This window comes from Sorex fumeus, unplaced genomic scaffold, assembly GCF_029834395.1.
Source record: "Sorex fumeus unplaced genomic scaffold, SorFum_2.1 ptg000007l, whole genome shotgun sequence".
Taxonomy (NCBI): domain Eukaryota; kingdom Metazoa; phylum Chordata; class Mammalia; order Eulipotyphla; family Soricidae; genus Sorex; species Sorex fumeus.
The window spans coordinates 53604342-53623841 of NW_026606064.1; the positions used below are offsets into that span (position 1 = coordinate 53604342).

The following is a 19500-nucleotide window of genomic DNA, read 5'->3' on the forward strand; positions in this document are numbered from 1 at the left end:
AAACTCTGCAGGTCTCAGTATCCAAATCTATAAAATAGAAATAATATGAAACAGTGAGTGAGAAGATCAAATTAAAATATGCATGACCTGGACAATGCGTAATTCCTGACAAATAACTTATAAAAATTTCTTCAATTTTTTGTTTTTGCTTTTTTGGGTCACACCCAGCTATGCTCAGGGGTTTACTCCTGGCTCATGCACTCAGGAATTGCTCCTGGCGGTGCTCGGGGGACCATATGGGCTGCTGGGAATCGAACCTGTGTCAGCCATGTTGCCTGCGTGCAAGGCAAACACCCTACCCACTGTGCTATTGCTCCAGCCCCCTTCTTCAAATTTTTAAATTAAATGATTCTTCCAATTCTTTGTCTACAGGGTAATTCATTTTTTCCAGCAGTTAGCAATTCAAACCTATCCTGGGTCAAGAACAACTACACAAAAGGTATCTCCTTGCCATTAAAGCCCTTTATCTCACTTTTCCTACTGATCTCTTTGGTTTTAATGCTTCTGTGGTATCTTTAAATTTGCATCTGCATCATTTTTTAAAAAAATATCTGGGATTATAAATGATAAAAATATCTGAAACTAACATGTGACTTTAACAGGGATTTTTTTTTCATCTGACTTTAAATCAGAGGTCCCCAAATTTATTTGGTATCCAACTCCCTTTCCAGAAAAAAGAAAAAAAAAATCACTCAGTTCCACCCCAACTCCAATCAACTTTAAGAAAACAGGAAGTGTGCCCCAGTTACACCAATGCTAGCACCGCTGCCCCCGAAGCGCTCAGCACCCCTGGGGGGCCCCCATCTGGGACCAGCTGCTTCTCATGAGAGCCACTTTCAGCTCCCACAGCACCGCCCACATCTGAGGCATTGTAGCACGTCACCTACTTCACAGAAACAAGAAAGGACAAATGTGAGGGTGTCCCCCTGGCATGCAATTCAGTGTCCATGACCTTAGGAAGTTGGAAATCCCCTACACAGTCCCTCGATTCCCCAAGAATACCACAGAGCTGGTAAAAGATTAACACAGAAAAGGAACAAGTCAACATTTCTATCGCCAGGACCAAACACCTGGCTCCTTTCTGGTCTAGATGGAAATTATTTCAGTAGTTGTTTTTACCTTTAAATATAATCAAGAATATCACTTTTATTACAATCAAAGACTTCTTTATATTTTTACTTTTAAGAGTACAGGACTGCAACCATAGGAAAATTTTTTTTAGGTTTACGGCAGTATACCTAAGAACACAGAAATGAGGATGCTTCTAAGGGTCCCTCCAAAATGGGGTACCCAGCACACAATGGTCAGAGGCTGGAGAGCCTTAGGTTGGTGAGCAATCTGCGTTCAAGATGTCGATGTGACAGTCCCACATGGGTAATGTAACTATCCTATGCACCCAGAATTCCTGGGTACAGGGGTGAGGACCACGACTCTGCTGGGGACCGATTCTAGCCTAAAGTTTCTTCAAGGGAGCCAAAACCACAGCATGAGAAAAATATTGGCAATGACATTGTCAGAAGCAGTGAATAGTCATGAGGAGGGGGAGGCAGTTCAGCTCATCCAGAGTCTGTGGTTTCTCACGAGAGGCTCTGAGCCTATGTCCTATGTTCCCAGACCCCAGAGAGCAGGAACAGGCCTGCAGAAGCCCAGGAGCGATGCTCCTGGTAGAGGAATGGTGGGGGAGAGCCCTTCTCCCCCAGGGTTCCTGGCAGTCCCTGAGCTATGGGGGGTCCATGGCCATCTGGGGGAGGGCAGGGGGCAGGCTGAGAAGACAGGTGTGGGCCCAGAAACACGTAAAGTCTGACTTCTTGCAGAAAGAGGTGGATCCCAGGCAGTGCTCAGGGAGCCGGGGAGCTGAGAATCCAGCGATTCCCAAGCTGGATTCCCAAGGGCGTCAAGGCTAGAGGGTCCATGCCTGGGCCTGCAGTGCCAGAGGTCACCGAGACCAACATGGCAGGGCCTCCTCATGCTAAGCCTTCTCCCTGCTCCAAATGCTCATTCTAAACAACTGAACTTGGAAAGTATGACAGAGAACACTCTGAAACCAAACGGATCTATGGTATTTTAACCTTTTTGCTTTTGGGTTATGAGGCTGCCCACATAAATTCAGTTCACAACATAAACTTCTTTTTACATGCTCAGTCAGCAGTGACAGAAACAGAGCCACAACACAATTCATCAAAGATGTGTAAGAGCAGTGGTTTATGGCTTTCCAAAGGACCAACTGCAAATCATGAAGTGCTACCGCTACCTATGTGTACATGGTCCAAAACAAAGAGAAGTAGGAGTTTTTGCACAGAATAGTCTACACCACTAGACTGTCCTAGTGACACAGTACATATTCCAGTGAATTCATATGAAGTACATGGATTGTCCTGAGACGTAGACTCCTTCCCCAGCAGCACCCCCAAGACCCAAGGGTATGATGCCTTCACACTCACATGTCTTCCACCGTGATGTCTTTTAGTATCTGGCAGTAATCCACATTCCACACAGCCTGGTCATCCCACACTTTGGAGGCCAGCAAGATTGCCCCTAGAACAATCCGCTTCCAGTTGGCCGGACAGATATCGATCTCTGCATACGTTAGGAGTCTTTCAAGGTAAACCTAAGGAGACAAGAAAACAGAGCTAAATGACTGGTGGAAAGCAATCAGTGTTGGTGGGTTATGGTGAAAGAGGAACCCTTGTTCACTGTTGGTGTAAGTGTCTCTGGTTTAACTTCTGTGGAAAACAGTATGGAGATTTCTCAAAATAAATGAAGAAAAACAGTACTCCTGTAAGACCCAGTGATTTCCTACTTCTTGGTACCCACCCTCAAAACACAAAAATATTCATTTAAATAAAAAGATAATATGTATATTTACTATCACTGCTATATGCTTAGTATAACAGTCAGGATATATAAACAATCCAAATGTCAGCAACCGATGAATGGATAAATGGTTGTGGTATATTAACAGAATGGAATCTAATGCAGCTATAAGAAAAAATGAAATCATGCAGTTTGCTGCGATGTGGACAGAACTGAACAGTATCATGTTAAATGAATTAAATCTTCTAGAAGGAAGGAACAAATACTGGATGACCTTATACATCTATGGAATACAAAGAGACAAAACAAGGAATTAGATGGTATCAAACAAGACAAACCCAGTTGGAGAGACAGCAAGTAAGGGGTTTTCCTTGCATCTAGTCAAGCTCGGTTTGATCCCTGAGGCCCGCATGAGTGATCCCTGAGTGCAGAGCCAGGAGTAAGCCTGAGTACTCTGAGGTGTATCTCCCACCAAGAACAAGGAAAAATTAAGAGAGAAATCCATGGCCTTAGACTAAAATAACAACATCGCCTTATCAATAAACAGGAGAGGATGGGAGAGAATGAAGGTTGAACTAGAGGAAACAGAAGGGAAGAGGTGGAAGATCTCGGTCACTCTGGATTGGGGGAGGAGGGTGCAGTAACTCTAATCAAGACCATAAACACAACTGTATGCATATCATCTAAACTATAATAAAAATTTTTGAAAAATCACAAGGTAGAATACCTGCTTCATGTTTATTGGGACATAAATGATCTAGACAAACAACAAAGTCAGTCTCCAACCATGGGAAAAGGTAAAAGGAGTCAACTTGATACTGCCATGTCACATAAGATACGGTGGGTGTGGTATGGTTTACTACAAGTGGAAAGCTACTCTCAAAACATATTGACAACTACAGTAAATCAATTACAATTTTATGAAAGAATAAAGTCAAAGGGCTAAGTGAGTCATTTAGGAACCGGACAGAAGGGCACATTCCATCACTGAAATGGGTGGAGCTGGGTCTTCAAACACTAATAGGCAGGAACACGGTTCAGGTTGATTTCCTACTCACTCAACTACAACCATCACAGTAATACAAATTTAGTAGAATGTTCCAACACAGAGAATGAAACATGTAAGGGGAATAAGCATATTTTTTCCTACTTGTGGTATTTTCTTTTATAATTAAACCTTTATTGGTACCAGAATTTTAAACAGAGAGTTTCAGACATGTAAAACATGTGTTTGATCACTGAGTTAAGTCCCCAAACTTTAACTGGAAGCATTTTTTTTTTTTTGAGATTTACTTGCAATACTGATGGATGTTGTTTTGGGGGAAAAGTTCCTAAATTCTCCCTTGGTATTCTGGGGACCAGGGCCCCTCCTGACAATCCTTAGCCAACTAGCCAATTGCAGACACTTGGTTGATACGGTGCCAGGGTGTATCATCTTGGCAGTACTTGGGGGCCTCTAGGGCTACACTCCATGATGCTTGGGATGCCATAACACATGGTGCCAAGGCTAAAACAAGGGCTGGCTGCATGCAAACCATGTGCTCTAACACCTGTTTCATCTCTCCAGCCCCAATTTTGCCATTCTTAAGTGGACAATTCTGTGGCATTAAGTACATTAACGTTACTGAATCATCACTATCCATCTCTATTTCTCAAGCTTTTCATCATCCTTAACTAAAACTTTGCAACTACTAGAGAATATCTAATCCCACTGGCAAGCATCTTTCTACTTTATTTTTATAAAGCTGAAGATTCCAGGTATTTTGCACAAGTCAAACTATACAATGTTTGTCTTCAAGTACTGGTATATTTCACTTAATGTTCTCAAGGTTCATCCATGTTGTGTAATGAGTCAGAATCTACTTTATTAAGGCTTAATAATATTCTACTGTATAACTGGACTAGATTATATTTAAGCTATTCATTCGCCAATGAATATGTGAGTTGTTTCCTCTTTTTGTATAAACTATGAACACTATATACAATTTTCCATTTGAGATCCTGCTTTTGATTCTCTTGTCCTATGGACTCAAAAAAATAATTGCTGGTCAATGGTAACTGCTTAACTTTGTGAGAAACCACAATACCATATTCTATAGCAGCTATATTACTTATATTTCCAATAGCAATACATACATGTTGTAATTTTTTCATAGCCTTCACTAGCACATGCTATTTTTCTTTTTTTTAAAAAATTGTCTCCCTAAAGGAGTGACTTAAACCTTTTTTTCAATTGTTGAAAACAACCAGCTGAAATCAGAAAAAGCAACCAGAAATCAGAAAAAGCAACCAAATACAGGATTTTTAAAACAGGAGATCAGTTTAGTTTGAAGACAACCCTCAGAAATACCAAATGATGCCTGTCACTAACAGGTACGTCACAAGGTAGGAATACCAGCAAATTAGATAACTTCAATACAATCAATAAATTCTTACATAGGCAAAAATTACTGAAACTGACCCAAGAAGAAATGGGTAATTTGAATGAATCTATAAGTAGCAAAGACACTGAACTGGTAATGTAAAAACTTCCAACTAATAAATATATTTGGCCCACATCTTCACAAAAAAAAAAATGAGTATCAAATCATTTGTGTATCAAATCAAAGTCAGTGGATACTCTTGGAATGAGTTGCAAATGGAACGAACACTTTCTAATGCATTCCAAGAGGTTAATATGAAATTAAAGATATCAGAAGAAATCTGAAGGCCAATATTCTTTAAATTTTTAAAAACCACTCCATTTTAGGTGACATGCTTACAAATACTGTTAGCATTTATGACTCGGGTGTACAAATTACTGGACCTCCTCCACCACTGCTGTAATATCACTTGTAGTGGCACACCAATTCCACTTCTTTGGGTATTCTAAGATAAATGAAGGTACATATCTACTCAAAAAAACTTGTAAGCAGATATCCAGTAGGTGTGTCAAAGGACTAGAGTGTATACTTCGAATGTGGGAGCTGTAGGATTAATCCGTGTCCCCCCAAAAGAAAAAAAAAGCAGAAAATAAACAAAAATTCTGTTTAAAACAAATGTGCAAAGCAGCATTATTCACAAGAGCTAGAAAACAGAACAAAATCAAGTATCCACCGACAAATGAATGAGTGAATGTAAATGTGATTTCTACATACAGTGGAATAAAATGAAATTTACTTTTGGCAATAAAAGGACAATTGCAATGTGGATGAACTCTGAAAATATTCTGGCAAGTGAAAAGAAGCCAGTCACAAAATATAATTTTTACCAAAATCAATTTTTATGAAATGTCCAGTATGGGCAAGTCCAATGAGTCAGAAAAAAAAAGACTAGTTGGGGACGTATGTCTGGAGTTGCGGATGGGAATGGAGAGTGGCTGAAGGGCGATGGTTTCTTTCTGGGGTGATGAAATATTCCAAAATGAGGACATGATGATGGTCACAAAATGTACTGAAAACCACTCAAGTGTTGCATGCTATCAGGTGTCTACACATATATACAAAAATATCAATCATGTATTCTATGAGATACAAACCCATCACATTTATGGTAGTTGTGTCATTAAAGCCATAAAAATGAGGCATTAATAAACTGGCCATCTATCTTCTCCTGTCTGCTTACTTCTAGCTTTCATAGCTCCTACTTTGTCTTAGTTCCTCATTTCTTTCTGCATGACTCCTGACTTCTCTCCACTAATCACTAACTTCCTCTCCAGCTCCCTTCTACGCTGGCCCACAGCCCTCTAGACAAAACCAACCTTGCATGACCAAAGGCTTGCTTTCAAATAAGACTTTGCCATTTTCCTCTTGGAAACTTCCTGAGTAACTGCAGCCGTGGAGCAGCAGCCTATGAGTTTAAGGTCCCTATGCTACTTGTGCAGGGATGGACAAGAGCCAACAGCTACTGAGTGCTCCTGGGGCTTCAGGCACAAAGAATCCTAGCTCCACTGTCACTGAGTCCAGTGAGTATGCAGCTACTGAACATGTACTATGTTCCAGACTGTGACCCAGGTGCTGAACACACAGAATATAAGGACAAAAAGAATTTCAAAGCTCTCTGATATTTGCTGCTGCTATGGTGTTCTGTGTTAGTTTGGGGGCCACCACCAATGCTGCTTGGGGGCTGCTCCAAGTGGTGCTCAGGGGACCTGTGGAGCCAGAGTCTCGTGCAAGAAAGCATGAGCTCAGCCTACTGAGCTATCTCGCTGGCCCAGTGTTTTAAAAGCTCAGCAAGCTGGCACTGCCATGTGTGCCCGTTAAGCCTCATCCAAGTGTAAGCCACTTGTAGCACAGGCCAGCAACAAAATACCAAGCAGGGAGTTGGAGCTGTAGGCAAAAATAACGCTAACTGCAGACGAAGATCAAAGTAGGGAAAGGTGAGAATACTACTGGAGGAGGAGAGAGGTTGTCATTTAAAATGACCCGAAGCACAGGCCCCAGTCGCGTGTGCTCTGGTCAGTGCGGAGGAAGCCATGTGGGATGTGTGCAGAGCAGAGGAAGCGGGCTGGACAGTGAGCTGAGGAAAGGAGCTGGGCCCAGGATTCCATCAGGGTGAGCTCTATGCTTTCCTCCCAGGAAGATGAGGAACGATGGGGGGGTGGAGGTGGGGGCGGGGTGGAGCAGAGAAAAGGAATGACCCCAGGCGGAGGCCCTGAGCCTACTTCTAACACTAGAGTTGGAACTGACCCAGACAACCAAACTATCTGACAGAGCTCATCAAAATGGGTTCCCATCCTGAAACCTGTATTAAACACAGAGACTGAGCTTCAGATGAGAAAGTCTTGGGGAGTCCCGGCTGGGAGAGGAGGGCTGCAGACGCAGGGAGCAGCAGGGGCAGGAGAAGAGAAGGGCCGTGCTGCTAGCAGCACCCCAGAGCAAGGCGACAAGGGAAATGAGGGACTTTTGGGCCTTCTGATACACCTCTGGCACTGGTCCTTTGGTCTGATTTCTCCTCCTTTCCCAGAGACCCCTGGCTTTGACAGGGGCTAAATTTTACTTTTGCCATCCAAGCACCACAGAGTACTAAGATGGATGGAGGTTCGCCCCTGGGTCTGCATCTGACCCAGCTTGAAGACACCTCAGAGAAGCGACAGGCGGGGCCGAGAAGAAGCGGACTCTGTGGCTTCACCACCTCAGCACGGCGCATCTCCTTACCACTGCGAGGCTACAAGGCTTCCTTACGTGAAAACCTGTCCTCAGTCAAGCACACCGCTCCCAGGTGCAATACTTTATATTAATTCTTAAAAACAAATCTCCTCGTGTGTCAGTGTCAATGAAAGCTGCAGCATAAACTGGAGCTCCTCATTTATTTCGTGATATTAAGTTATCATTACTCTTTCAAAATGAAGATAATGAAGCTGTGATGTATCTCTTTTGAACCCATCAGGCTCCTGATGTTCGCAGGCCCTGGTGTGCTGCCGGGTCCCTGCAGACAGTGCGCATCCTACCCCGGGGGGGGGGGGGGGGGGCAAGGCCAAGGCACCAAGAAAATGCCCAAGAGGAGAGCAGAGATGAACACATCTCTGTTAGCTGGGTCAATTGCTGGGCAGGGGCTTGCTCAGAGCACACTTCTGTCTGTCTGTCTGTCTGTCTGTCTGTCTGTCTGTCTGTCTGCCTTCTGGCCACCAGCACCCGAGCCGACTCTGCCAATGCAAACAGGCTGCAGTTCGCGACTTAGTCTGCAATGCAGGACCCACTCCATGAGACTCAGAAGCCACTCATCTCTTAAGGTATGGCCAAGAAAACTCCAAAGCAAACTCATCTGCTCAGCTCCCATCCTTTGGCTAGAAACATGAGAAACTTCCTGTAGTTACAGCTACTGACCTAAGTACCACTCCTAAAATATTCCAGAGCACTGAACCAACCAATTCTACTGCCAGCTTAAAGGCCAGGAACCACATTTCAGCTGCTTTCTCAAGGTCTCTGAAAAATTGGGGGTGCTGCAGGGATTTAAATGCCAGTCCAGTGAGGTACAGTGCCACCTAGCAGGTCAACTGTACCCACAGGGCTAGTGCATAAGCAGCCTGGTAGTGCCTTTAGAATTCCTGATACCCCACAATTGCCACTATGCCTCTGGCCAAACCACAACCAATTGAGAACCAAGTTTCCTGAGAAATTAAATGGCCAAAAGTTAGGTATGTGGATGTCACACCCACAAACCATCTTCGGCTCAGCTACACAAACTCATTTATCAGTCTTGCTTCAGAGACCCATAAATAAATCTCAAAAGAGATCTAAACCAGACCACTTACGTGCATTAATGGCCACAATTCAGAGACTCACAAATGACTCTCAGAGAGAGCAGCATATCAAAGATGTCTCCCCACTCTGCACCAGGCTGATTTCACTGGGGCACCGAGTAGGAGGGCAGATGTGTCCTTCCACCTGCCCCAGATGAACCCTGGTAGCTGAAAACTTCCAGAATACAATCGCTGCCACGCTCACAGCTGACCTTCACAGGCTCATCCCAAGTCCCCCCTCCCCTCCCTACTCCACCCCCACCCCGAGAATGAATCTGCTTTTCATACAAAGGTATGTGGAACTAGTGACGGAAAACTCCAGGATTCACGAACTCAGGGATGGATGATCTCCCCCATTTCCCCACCCTTCCAGTTTCCTGGCAGTCATGCCCAACATCTGCCTCTGGGCACCATTTAGCACAATAAAGGTCATGATCCAGAGATACACAAATGAATCTTGGAAGAGAGCAGCACACCGCAGAGATGCCTCCAGACCCAAAATATTTTTTAAAAATTTAGAATTCCAGGAGTGTGTGGCCACTTTTGCACTCATACTATTCATCAGTACAAATTAGTTAGCATCTGCCTATGGGGCAGGCTTTGGTATTGGTGGAAAGGTGTAGTGGTGGTGGGATAGGTGTTGAAATGCTGAATGTAAATAATTATTGTGAATAATTTTATGAAAATAAAATTTAAAAATCTAAATAAAGAAAGAAATGTCAATCCACATCCTCCCCAGACAGTAAGCCTCTCCATGCTAATGACGCTCAACAGGAAGAGCTATCAAGGTCACATGATGATTTTTCCATGAATTAAAATATCCCCACGCACCACATCAGTTTTAAATTGTATTTGGGGGTGGGGAGGATGGCATGAATTTTAGTACTGATCTTACCCAGTCTCCTATCCTTTCTACCACCCCTTCATTGTATTTTCCTACATGAAAGTTTCAACTCCGCTCTATCACATGTTTTTATTAAGACTTGAAATTCTTTGGGGGGAATAATTTCAAGTAATAAATGCACTCCCCCCGCACCCAAGTATGACAAGAGAATCTAGTATCAATCCAAATCACTAAATAATTATTTGTAAAATATTTTACCAATACTGTAAAATATTTTATTTATTTTATTTATCAGGAGTCAAGTTCAATGATTTTATTTATTTGAGTAAGCAAATGAATGAATTCACAAATGAGTTCTACTTGTGTAAGAACACAAAGTTCTTAATGTGGCTGGACTACAAAGACTAAGTGGTCTGTAAAGCACTTCACTAGATAATCATCTTTTCAGAAACTCCAGAGAATGGATTTCTGATCTCTTTCCAGGATAGCGTGTTTACAGGCAAAGTTAACTTCTTATCTGAACTTCACACAATAGAAAAGGTCAGTAACAAAAAGGTTCCATTGTCAACTCTATTTTCATTAAAAAATGTATGAAAATTCATACAAAAAAATTCATTAAAAACACAAATCACCTTGTATTTGAGACTTGAATTAAAGATTACTTCCATGATTTTCCCTGAATATCTTACAGATACATCATTACACAAAAGATAAAGTTAATGTTACATAGTACACCTTCCTACATATTCACAAACACACACACAGACACACTATACTTATAAATAATAAAATGGGCAGGAAATCAATAATAGAAAGTTAGGAAGTCTGGGAAATGTCAATAAAGAATAGCCTTGGGTCTGTCTTCACCTCTCCCCTACACCCCCAGACTGATGTTTTATGTAGCTACATTTATAGCTTCAGTGTTTCTTGATTTTGAATGTGATCTTGGTGCTTTAGGTGGGAAACTGTGAAAACAGAGTTGGCACCCTCTTTGGAGAGATCTACATTCTCCCAGAACAAAAGGCAAACCAGAAGGAGAAGTCTTGCCTCTGACATGGAAGGGGCATCCCCCACCCCAATTTCACCGCATTCTAGGATGGCCATCGTGGGCACTCACCAGGGTGACAATGGCACATTCAGCCGTCAGCTGAGCAGCACTGAACAGTGTCCGAACAAACCGGTAAATCTGCTTCTGCTCTGGATTATGTTTGTCATAATCTGGTGGCACTTCGGATTTCTGTGGAAGGAAATATTTTCAGACTGCTGGCTGCCAAAAAGAGTGCAAAGGAGTTTACCAATATTATGAAACACAAGGCGGAGATTACCGAAAGAGGGTGAAGGTTTTCATCAAAAATATCTAAGAGCATCCTTCCATCTGGGTCCCTGTAGGAAAAATGGAAAAAAAAAAGAGAGAGATCATTTTCTGCTAGAAGGAGTGCCATTCAAAGCAAAAAATTACAATGACTCAACTGCATTTCAAGAAACACAAGACAGAGCTAAATGTGGAAACTGCTACTGGTATCTGTAAGTAATGATTTGTTTTTCTTGAGTATAATACTTAATGTTCTATTTTTTATAGGAGCTACACTGAGCAGTTCTCAGGGGGCCTGGGGTCACTCCTGGCAATGATCTGTCCCATGGAGAAGGCCTAACTGTTCAGTAGTCCTCGTGCAGCCACATTCTCAGTCACGAGAGACAGGTATGTGCTCTGCCTCTTGGGCTCTCTCCCTGGACCTATTTAATCAGATTTGAAATAAAGACTGTAGAACTCCTTTAGTTTAAATAAATATCTAGGTTTTTATTTTCTTATAGTTTCATAGGAACCAAATTAAGGAAAAGAAACATTTCCTTAACATATTGTTTCTGAGCAAAGACTGTTCGATGAGCTTAAAAAAACATAACTACAGGGGAGCAGGGTGATAGTATAACAGGGAGGGTGTTTGCCTGGCACGTGGCTGACCTGGGTTCAATTCCTAGTATCCCATAGGGTCCCCTAAGCACCACCAGGAGTGATTCCCGAGTGCTGAGCTAGGAGTCACCCCTGAGCATAGCCAGGTGTGACCCAAAAAGCACAAAAATAAACAACAACAACAACAACGACAAAAACCCATCACTACATGGCCAGAGAAAGAGCACAGTTCATGGAGGCATTTGAACCCCAGTTCAAATATTCTGCACCACCATGGGTTACCACACCTCTCCCATGGGCACCACCAGGCGTCATGCCTGCACACAAAGTCAGGAACAGTCCGTGAGCACAGTTGGGCATGGGCCAACCCCCAATAAAGGTAACTCATGGCAGTGTTCAGGAAAGGAGTCGGAGCTAGGTTAAGAATGACTGTTCAGTGTGCCCGAGTGATTCAAGTTTTCATAGCATACAATTCAATAACGTCACCAAGTTTCATAATTTCATCTTGGAAAAGTGTCAGGCAGAAAAGCTTAACTCGATAATCTATAAGCCTATGAAAGAAACGGCTGGTCGCCAGCAGCCTGATGAAAGCACAGAACCCAGAACATAGTGGTTCTCCTGGGAAACTGGCTCTGCCGGGGCCAAATGCCCCATACCAGTGACAGCTCCACCGTCACCTGTTTTATGTCCTTGGAGTTTTGCCTAAATTTTTTCTTTAAAATCGAATTTAGAAACCAACGCTTTTGGAGGCAGCATATAATTTCCACGGTTACTTGGGCTTGTTCAGGACTGACTATCAGAAGACTCTGGATCTGTTGAACATACACACCCGAGATGTACAGACACTGTAATCTCTGCTCTGAAATTTTACCATCTGCTGAGCTAAAAGAGAAAGAGCTTAAAAGAACAGCTCATTTTTCAATACACCATCACACAATAGGAATTGTTTTTATTTGGGGAGTATGGCGGGGTGGGGCCAGAAGGCAGCATAGCTGGAGTGCTCAGGGCTTTACTCCTGACTCTGTGCTCAGGGGAACACTCTTGGCAGGATTTGGGAAACCAAATGTGGTGCTGGGGACTGATTCAGATTGTCCACGTGTAAGGCCAACACGCTACCCTCTGTACTAGCTCTCTGATGCCAGGAATTGTTTCTAAAGGTCATGTCCCCCGGCATATAACATAGGCAGCAAATGTGGGAGAATTCCAAGTCTTAAAAAATAATAAAAATAAATTTCAACTAGGCAGGACTTGAGAGAATGTTCTAAATGCAGAGGACAGCGTCTAACAGGTGCACATGGTTACACATGCTTTTCTAATGAGCCTGGCTATGAACAATCAGTTGATCCTACATCTCACTAATGTCTCTTGGGAGTATCCAAGGTGTGGTGGTATGAGGCAAAGCTGAGAACCCATTTTCTCAGACAATTCAGCTCAATTTAATTTTCTAGACTATGAGTCCCTGTAAAAGTCATTCAACACTCTAGGAAAACATGGGTATTTGATCATTGTACAATTGAAACCCAAGCACAAAAATGTGTAAGTCTGCAACTGTACCTCATGATGTCTCACTATTAAAAATTAAAAAAAAAAAAAGAATGCAGGGCTGGAAAAATAGCACAGCCGGTAGGATATTTGCCTTGCACATGGCCAACCTGGGTTCGATTCCCAGCATCCCATATGGTTGCCTGAGCACCTCCAGGGGTAATTCCTGAGTGCATGAGCCAGGAGAAACCCCCTGTGCATCACCGGTTGTAACCCCAAAAAGCAAAAATAAATAAATAAATAAATAAATAAGCAATGAATGCACAGGTTCTAAAACAAGTGAGGATTAAGAATGAACTGAACAACTGGGGGAAAATGGACTCCTATGAGAACTGGATTTTCTCCTCACCTCCAGTAGAACTGGACTGTTAAACATGTCTATAATCAGCTCCAATCATTTGGTCGGTCGGGTTTGCAGGGAAAAGTCAGCAGACAATATGCCATCTCTTCCCAAGAGACCTTCTAAAGATTAATTACCCTTGTTTATAAATGCTCACTTTCTCCACTTCTACGCACGCACTCCTGGCCCAATTTATTACCACTAACCAAGAGGGGCATCTGATTAGTCTCCATAAATAAGGCTGGAGTAGCTTTTCAATTGGGTGGCAGCTTTGAGGAGTGGATGTGACTGCTGAGGCTTTCAGAAGTACAGAGATGTGGAGGGAAGCAGCTCATCCCAACCCTGAGAAAGCCTGCAGATTTCAGCCACAAACCATAATGCACTAAAGTTAAGGGGGAGAGAGAGAGCAAGCAGGAAAGTACCTCCCATAGAGGGAGGGTGGGAGTTGGGGGTGGGGTGGTGGGGGATAGTTCTAGGGAAACAGGATATTGGTGGTAGGAAATGTACATTGGAAGAAGGATGGGTGCTGGATCATTGTATGACTGAAACCCAATTATGAACAGCTTTGTAATGATCTCATGAATATTCAATTAAAAGAATTGAAAAAGAAAGTAATGTGGAGTTCATGCCCAATTCAATCAGCTTAATCAGTGGCTGAATAAATAGCAGTACTCCTACATTAAAATAATAATAAAAAAAAAGTCTTCACAAATATAATGTCTGGGCTCAATTCCCAATTCCTCAATGATCTACTCTTAGGTAAATTGTTTCTTCTCCCAGTTTATTTGTAAAATGAACATAAAATCAGCATCATCTCATTGGGCTGTGATTGAAAAAAGAGAGAGAGAGAGAGAGAGAGAGAGAGAGAGAGAGATAATACACGTAGGAATTACCAGATTGGTTGGAGTAAGCACTTAATAAAGCTGGCTCTTATTTTCTTCATTTGCTATAAGTTAACTTTGGGACCCATAACAGTCAACAAACTGAGTAGTCAGAGATACTCAAGCAATATTGGTACGATACTATATCTGCATTTCACTAATACTACATTTTTGTTGGTTTGTTTTCTTGGGTCCAGGACCCACTCCCAGTGATACTCAGCCCAGCGGTGCTAGGCCTGGCACATAGTTCAGTGCCTGGGTCCGTTGATGCGGGGAATCCACCAAGGCATGTGGTGCCTGAAACTTAGCTTGGAACCTTGACCTTGCAAGGCACAAATGTTCTCTCTCTCTTTGGTCCTTCATATTACACTGCCATTTAAGACTTAAATGTTTAAAAGTTCAATACAAAAATAGGTAGCAAGATAAAAGCTGCCCTTTCGCTGATTTGCTATTCCTGTTCAAGGTCTATAGGTTTCATCTTGTACACTTTGTAAGTTTTTTAATTCCAAAATTGCCCATCCTCCTAAAGAACCCCATTTCACAAAAACTGTACAGAAGAGGATCATTCAGGAGAATACCTTTCCAGGAGCCTGCTTACAGATATTTGTGTTTTCCCCTAACATTATTCTCTGGAAAACTGTCACACACACCCACACAAACAAACACACACACACACACACACACACACACACACACACACACACACCCTAACCCACCCCCTGGGAACACGGACTTATTCCAACTTTCCTTGTCCCTTTGTTTGCTTTTAAAAAAAAATTAAATTTTGGGGTTACACCCAGTGGTCTCAGGACTAACTACTGGCCGTGCACTCAGGAATCACTCCTGACAGTGCTCAGGCAACATATGGATGCCGGGGATCAAACCTGGGTGTGCAAGGCAAGCGCTTGGCCCATTGTCTTAATTCCCTAGCCCCTCCCTTGGCCTTCTGTAAATCACAATGAAGGTGGCAGGTCTCCAGCCCTAGCATGGTGATCTGTGCCAACCAGGAGGCAGCTGAGCTCAATCCCAGAACTGGTTCTTGCCAGCTGCAATTGCTACTCTGCTCATATAACAAAATTATGACACAATAACTGATGAAATACAACTTCAAAGAGAGGCTTTGCTCTTATGAAAGAAAGAAGGAAGAGTTTTAAAAATCCAAAGAGAATCACTAAATTTGTCTAGATAAGGTATGGTCTAAACATGAAAGGTTCTACACTCAGATTGTTCTGCAAATGTCTTGAGTTTTCTTGCTACTAACTAAAACACAAGGCCAACACATAGTACAGTATCAGGAAGCAGGAATCTGACCCAGACTCAAGAATGCCAGATGACCTGGGGATCGATCTACTGGCAAGGCTGGTCAAGAATCACCTGCAGGATTCCTGGGTCTTCCTTGAGCACCACTTGGGAGGCCCCTCAAACTGAAAACAAAACAAACCAAAAAAAAAAAAAACACAGAACAATAAGGACTGACTACATACAGGTATGGGTTCTAAGCTACTTTGGTATTTCAGTCAATTCTCTACACTTGAAACAAAACCCCTGACACAAAATTTAGGCAAATGAATGTATGTCTGGATGTTTTATGATGAAATAAAATGTTTAAGGTTAAGTTTCATAAATGATTTTAACTTTTTTTCAAGTTAACTGAACTCTATCTCCAGACTGTAATCAGAGAGAAGTTCTATTAAAGTATTTTTTTTTTTTGCATTTTGGGTCACACCCGGCGATGCTCAGGGGTTACTCCTGGCTTTGCACTCAGGAATCACTCCTGGCGGTGCTCGGGGGACCATATGGGATGCTGGGAATCGAACCCGGGTCTGCCACATGCAAGGCAAACTCCCTACCCGCTGTGCTATTGCTCTAGCCCCTAAATTAAAGTATTTAATCTCAAAGCATACACCAAATTTTGTAAATGGAGTTAAAACTCTAAAACACTTCTCATGTTAAGGCAGCCCACAGTAGTACAAGGTAGACAGTTCAAATGGGCTGAGTATATGCTCTGCGTGTAGGAGGTCTGGGTTCGAGCACAGGCTGTCCCCAAGCACCACCAGGAACGACCCCCCAACCACTGAGCCAAAATGAGACCCTGAGCACTGCCAGGTGTGACCTCTAAACCAAAGAGAATAAAGCCGCACACAGTAAATTTTAAGAATACTATTTCATCAATAATGTTTAGGGACCAGGGAGATAATGTGAGTGATAGGAGCCCTCCAAGCTTGCAGAGGCTGAGTTGTACCACAGCACCCAATTGGCCTGCCTACCCTCAGTGCAACCAGAGAGAGCTCCTGTGTAAAAATCAAAGGAAGTGTCAACAAATTAAAGAGAAAGAGAATGAAGAGGCAGAACCATATCACGCAGGTTTCTTTTGTTAGCTTCATACACAGAACCCATTCTGGCTTCTGCTGACTCCAAAGCATTTTAGCACTTACCTGAAGTTTTGGTAAATAGAAATCCTATGAAAAAATGAGTTATGCCTACATCATTAAAAGGCTGAGGCAAAGTAATGTCAATGGGCAGAAAGTGCGGTTGTCTAAACCAGCCTCCCTGACTGTCCACCTCTCAGGGTAGGAGGCCCAGAGGACAGATGAGTGAGGTTCTCCTGAGGGTCTTCCACCACCGGCTTCTGGCCCAGGCTAAGATTCCAACTTGCAAAGGAAGTGGGCCGAGCAGAAGAGGGTGAAGTTGGAGGCTGCTGGAGCAGGAAAGAGAGAGCAACCCAACCCCATATACATATGCCCCACGGAGCTGGGGTTCTCCCTGAGGGTAAGGACACTGAATGCCGCCAGTGGAAGGTGGGATATATCCTGGGTTCAAAAGAGGCTGAGGTGACCACATGCCTCCATAGCATTAGGTGGCCTAACGAGGACAAAGTATGGAAAGGGCAAGGGGCAGGAAAAGGGGCACTTCCTGCCCACAAGGAGACTTACCAGGACCTAGTTGGCTCCCTGCCCTGCCCTACAGAAAAACAAAGTACTGAGGCAAATGAAATAGAACAGGGAATATATAAGAAAAACATTACAGAAATTAATGTAACTTTCACTACAATATTGATCATTCACATACCTGTTTTTGATGTGATAATATATTGCAAGAGCTACACTGTAAAATAAAATGCAAACAAGTTTAATGTTTTGTACATTATATATTAGTCAACATTAGTTGATTATAAATATTTGCATAAAAGTTACATGATCATCTTTCTTTAGAGTCCCATTTTATTCAGAATGTTGATAAAGAAATGCATGCTTCAAAGTTAATCTAGCTCATTTTTGTGGCAATTACTAAATCTTTTCCAGAAACACCAAAATTTCAAGTAATTATTTAGAAACAACATCTCTTTTTTATCTGTAATTTTAAGATTTCCTGGTTTGTAAAATACAGGCAACTTCATAAAACGTGGTACAAATTAAATACCTTTAAAATTTCTAACTTGAGACCCACTGTTTTAGAAAATTAGTGGTTTCTCTATAACAAGAAAAATGATCAGTGACTCACCCAATGTGGTTCGCATTTGTCCTTTTAAGTCAATGACCTCCTATCAATACACTGAATCTACTCCTTCACTTGCCAAGAGTGCTGTAACTTTTATATATAATAACTACCTGTAAGTTTTATTTTTACATTTTAAATAGACATTTTCTCTTCCCCAAACTTAAAAAAAGCTTATTTAAAAAGTGTGTTATATTAATATTATACATATTTTAAGTTAAAAAAATCCGTTTGGCCAAAGTTGATCACTTTTAACTTGAAATATATAGGCATCTATTTCTATCTATAAGTTGTACTATATAAAAAATTTGCATCCAAATTTTGTTAACAATTTTTTCCTTACCATTGATTATTTTTCAAAGCCATTTTAAATGGCACAAATAAATTTTTGTACAATTCATGACTATATTATTTCCAGTAGAAAACTTCCTACAACTGAAATTACTCCATCTGAAAGCATGAGTAACTGTAAGTCTCCCCAGATGAAACGCCAGATAATTTTTCAGAAAAACTATACTGTGTAATTCCCCTTTCAAGTCTTTTTCACCCTATCCTCACTGACACCCATTTTGAAAAATGTACTCATTTTTAAAAAAATGTTGAGTTCTTTTGGTAGAGTTTTTCATGCTGGCTGGCAAATTTTTTAAAATATAAAACTGTTTTCAAGGCAACACTGTTTTATCTAACATGTAAACGTCATGTAGCACTGCAGCACTGTCCATCTTGCAACAAATTGTGAGACGTGTTGTTACTGTTTTTGGCATATTGCATACAACATGGGGAGCTTGCTAGGCTTTGCCATGCGGGCAAGATACTCTCAGTAGCTTGCTGGGCTCTCTGAGAGGGACGGAGGAATTGAACCTGGGTCGGCCATGTCGGCCACATGCAAGGCAAACATCTTACCCACTGTGCTATTGCTCCGGCCCAAACTTCATGTATGTATTATAATTCATCATCTGTACAGATGTCAAAATTATCACCACCAAACCTTTAGTAGCAGGCCATCACCATACAACAGGTCTATCTCTCATCCCCCAAGTCTCTTCCTTCTGATAATTACCTGAAGATGACCACCTGGAAGTAGTCTGTTCTCTACAGAAAACTAGCTTTGGTTTACTTGCTCTTTTCTTTGCTTCCTTTGAGGGCAGCCGTTGACCGCCATTCTCTATCTCATCAACAATACCCTCAAGGTCAATCCACGTTGTCATTAATACAAAATTTCATCTTTCTGTATTTAAAATATAGCAGTATTCCATTGTGTATACATACCACACCTTTGTCTATCTAACCACTATTGGACATTTAAATTGTATTTTTATCTTGGTTATTGTAAATAATGCTGCAATGGACATATAGGTGCGCTAAGTCTTTCCGAAATAAGTATTTTCATACTCATGAAGTAAATATTCAGAAGCGGAATCCCTGGATTATATGGTACTTATATATTTTTAATCA

At 42.0% G+C, this 19500-nt stretch overlaps 1 protein-coding gene across 1 annotated transcript in view; it reads right to left on the minus strand.

Annotated features, from left to right (window-relative positions):
* The window catches only part of CCNY (cyclin Y), a 175769-nt gene that overhangs the window by 13931 nt on the left and 142338 nt on the right, over positions 1-19500 (minus strand). Inside the window, exons 5-8 of the mRNA XM_056132607.1 lie at positions 17620-17655; positions 11204-11261; positions 10996-11115; positions 2442-2608 (exon numbers count right to left, since the gene is read on the minus strand). Of these exons, the coding sequence (XP_055988582.1) occupies positions 2442-2608; positions 10996-11115; positions 11204-11261; positions 17620-17655 (381 nt within the window). The remainder of the gene's footprint in view (positions 1-2441; positions 2609-10995; positions 11116-11203; positions 11262-17619; positions 17656-19500) is intronic.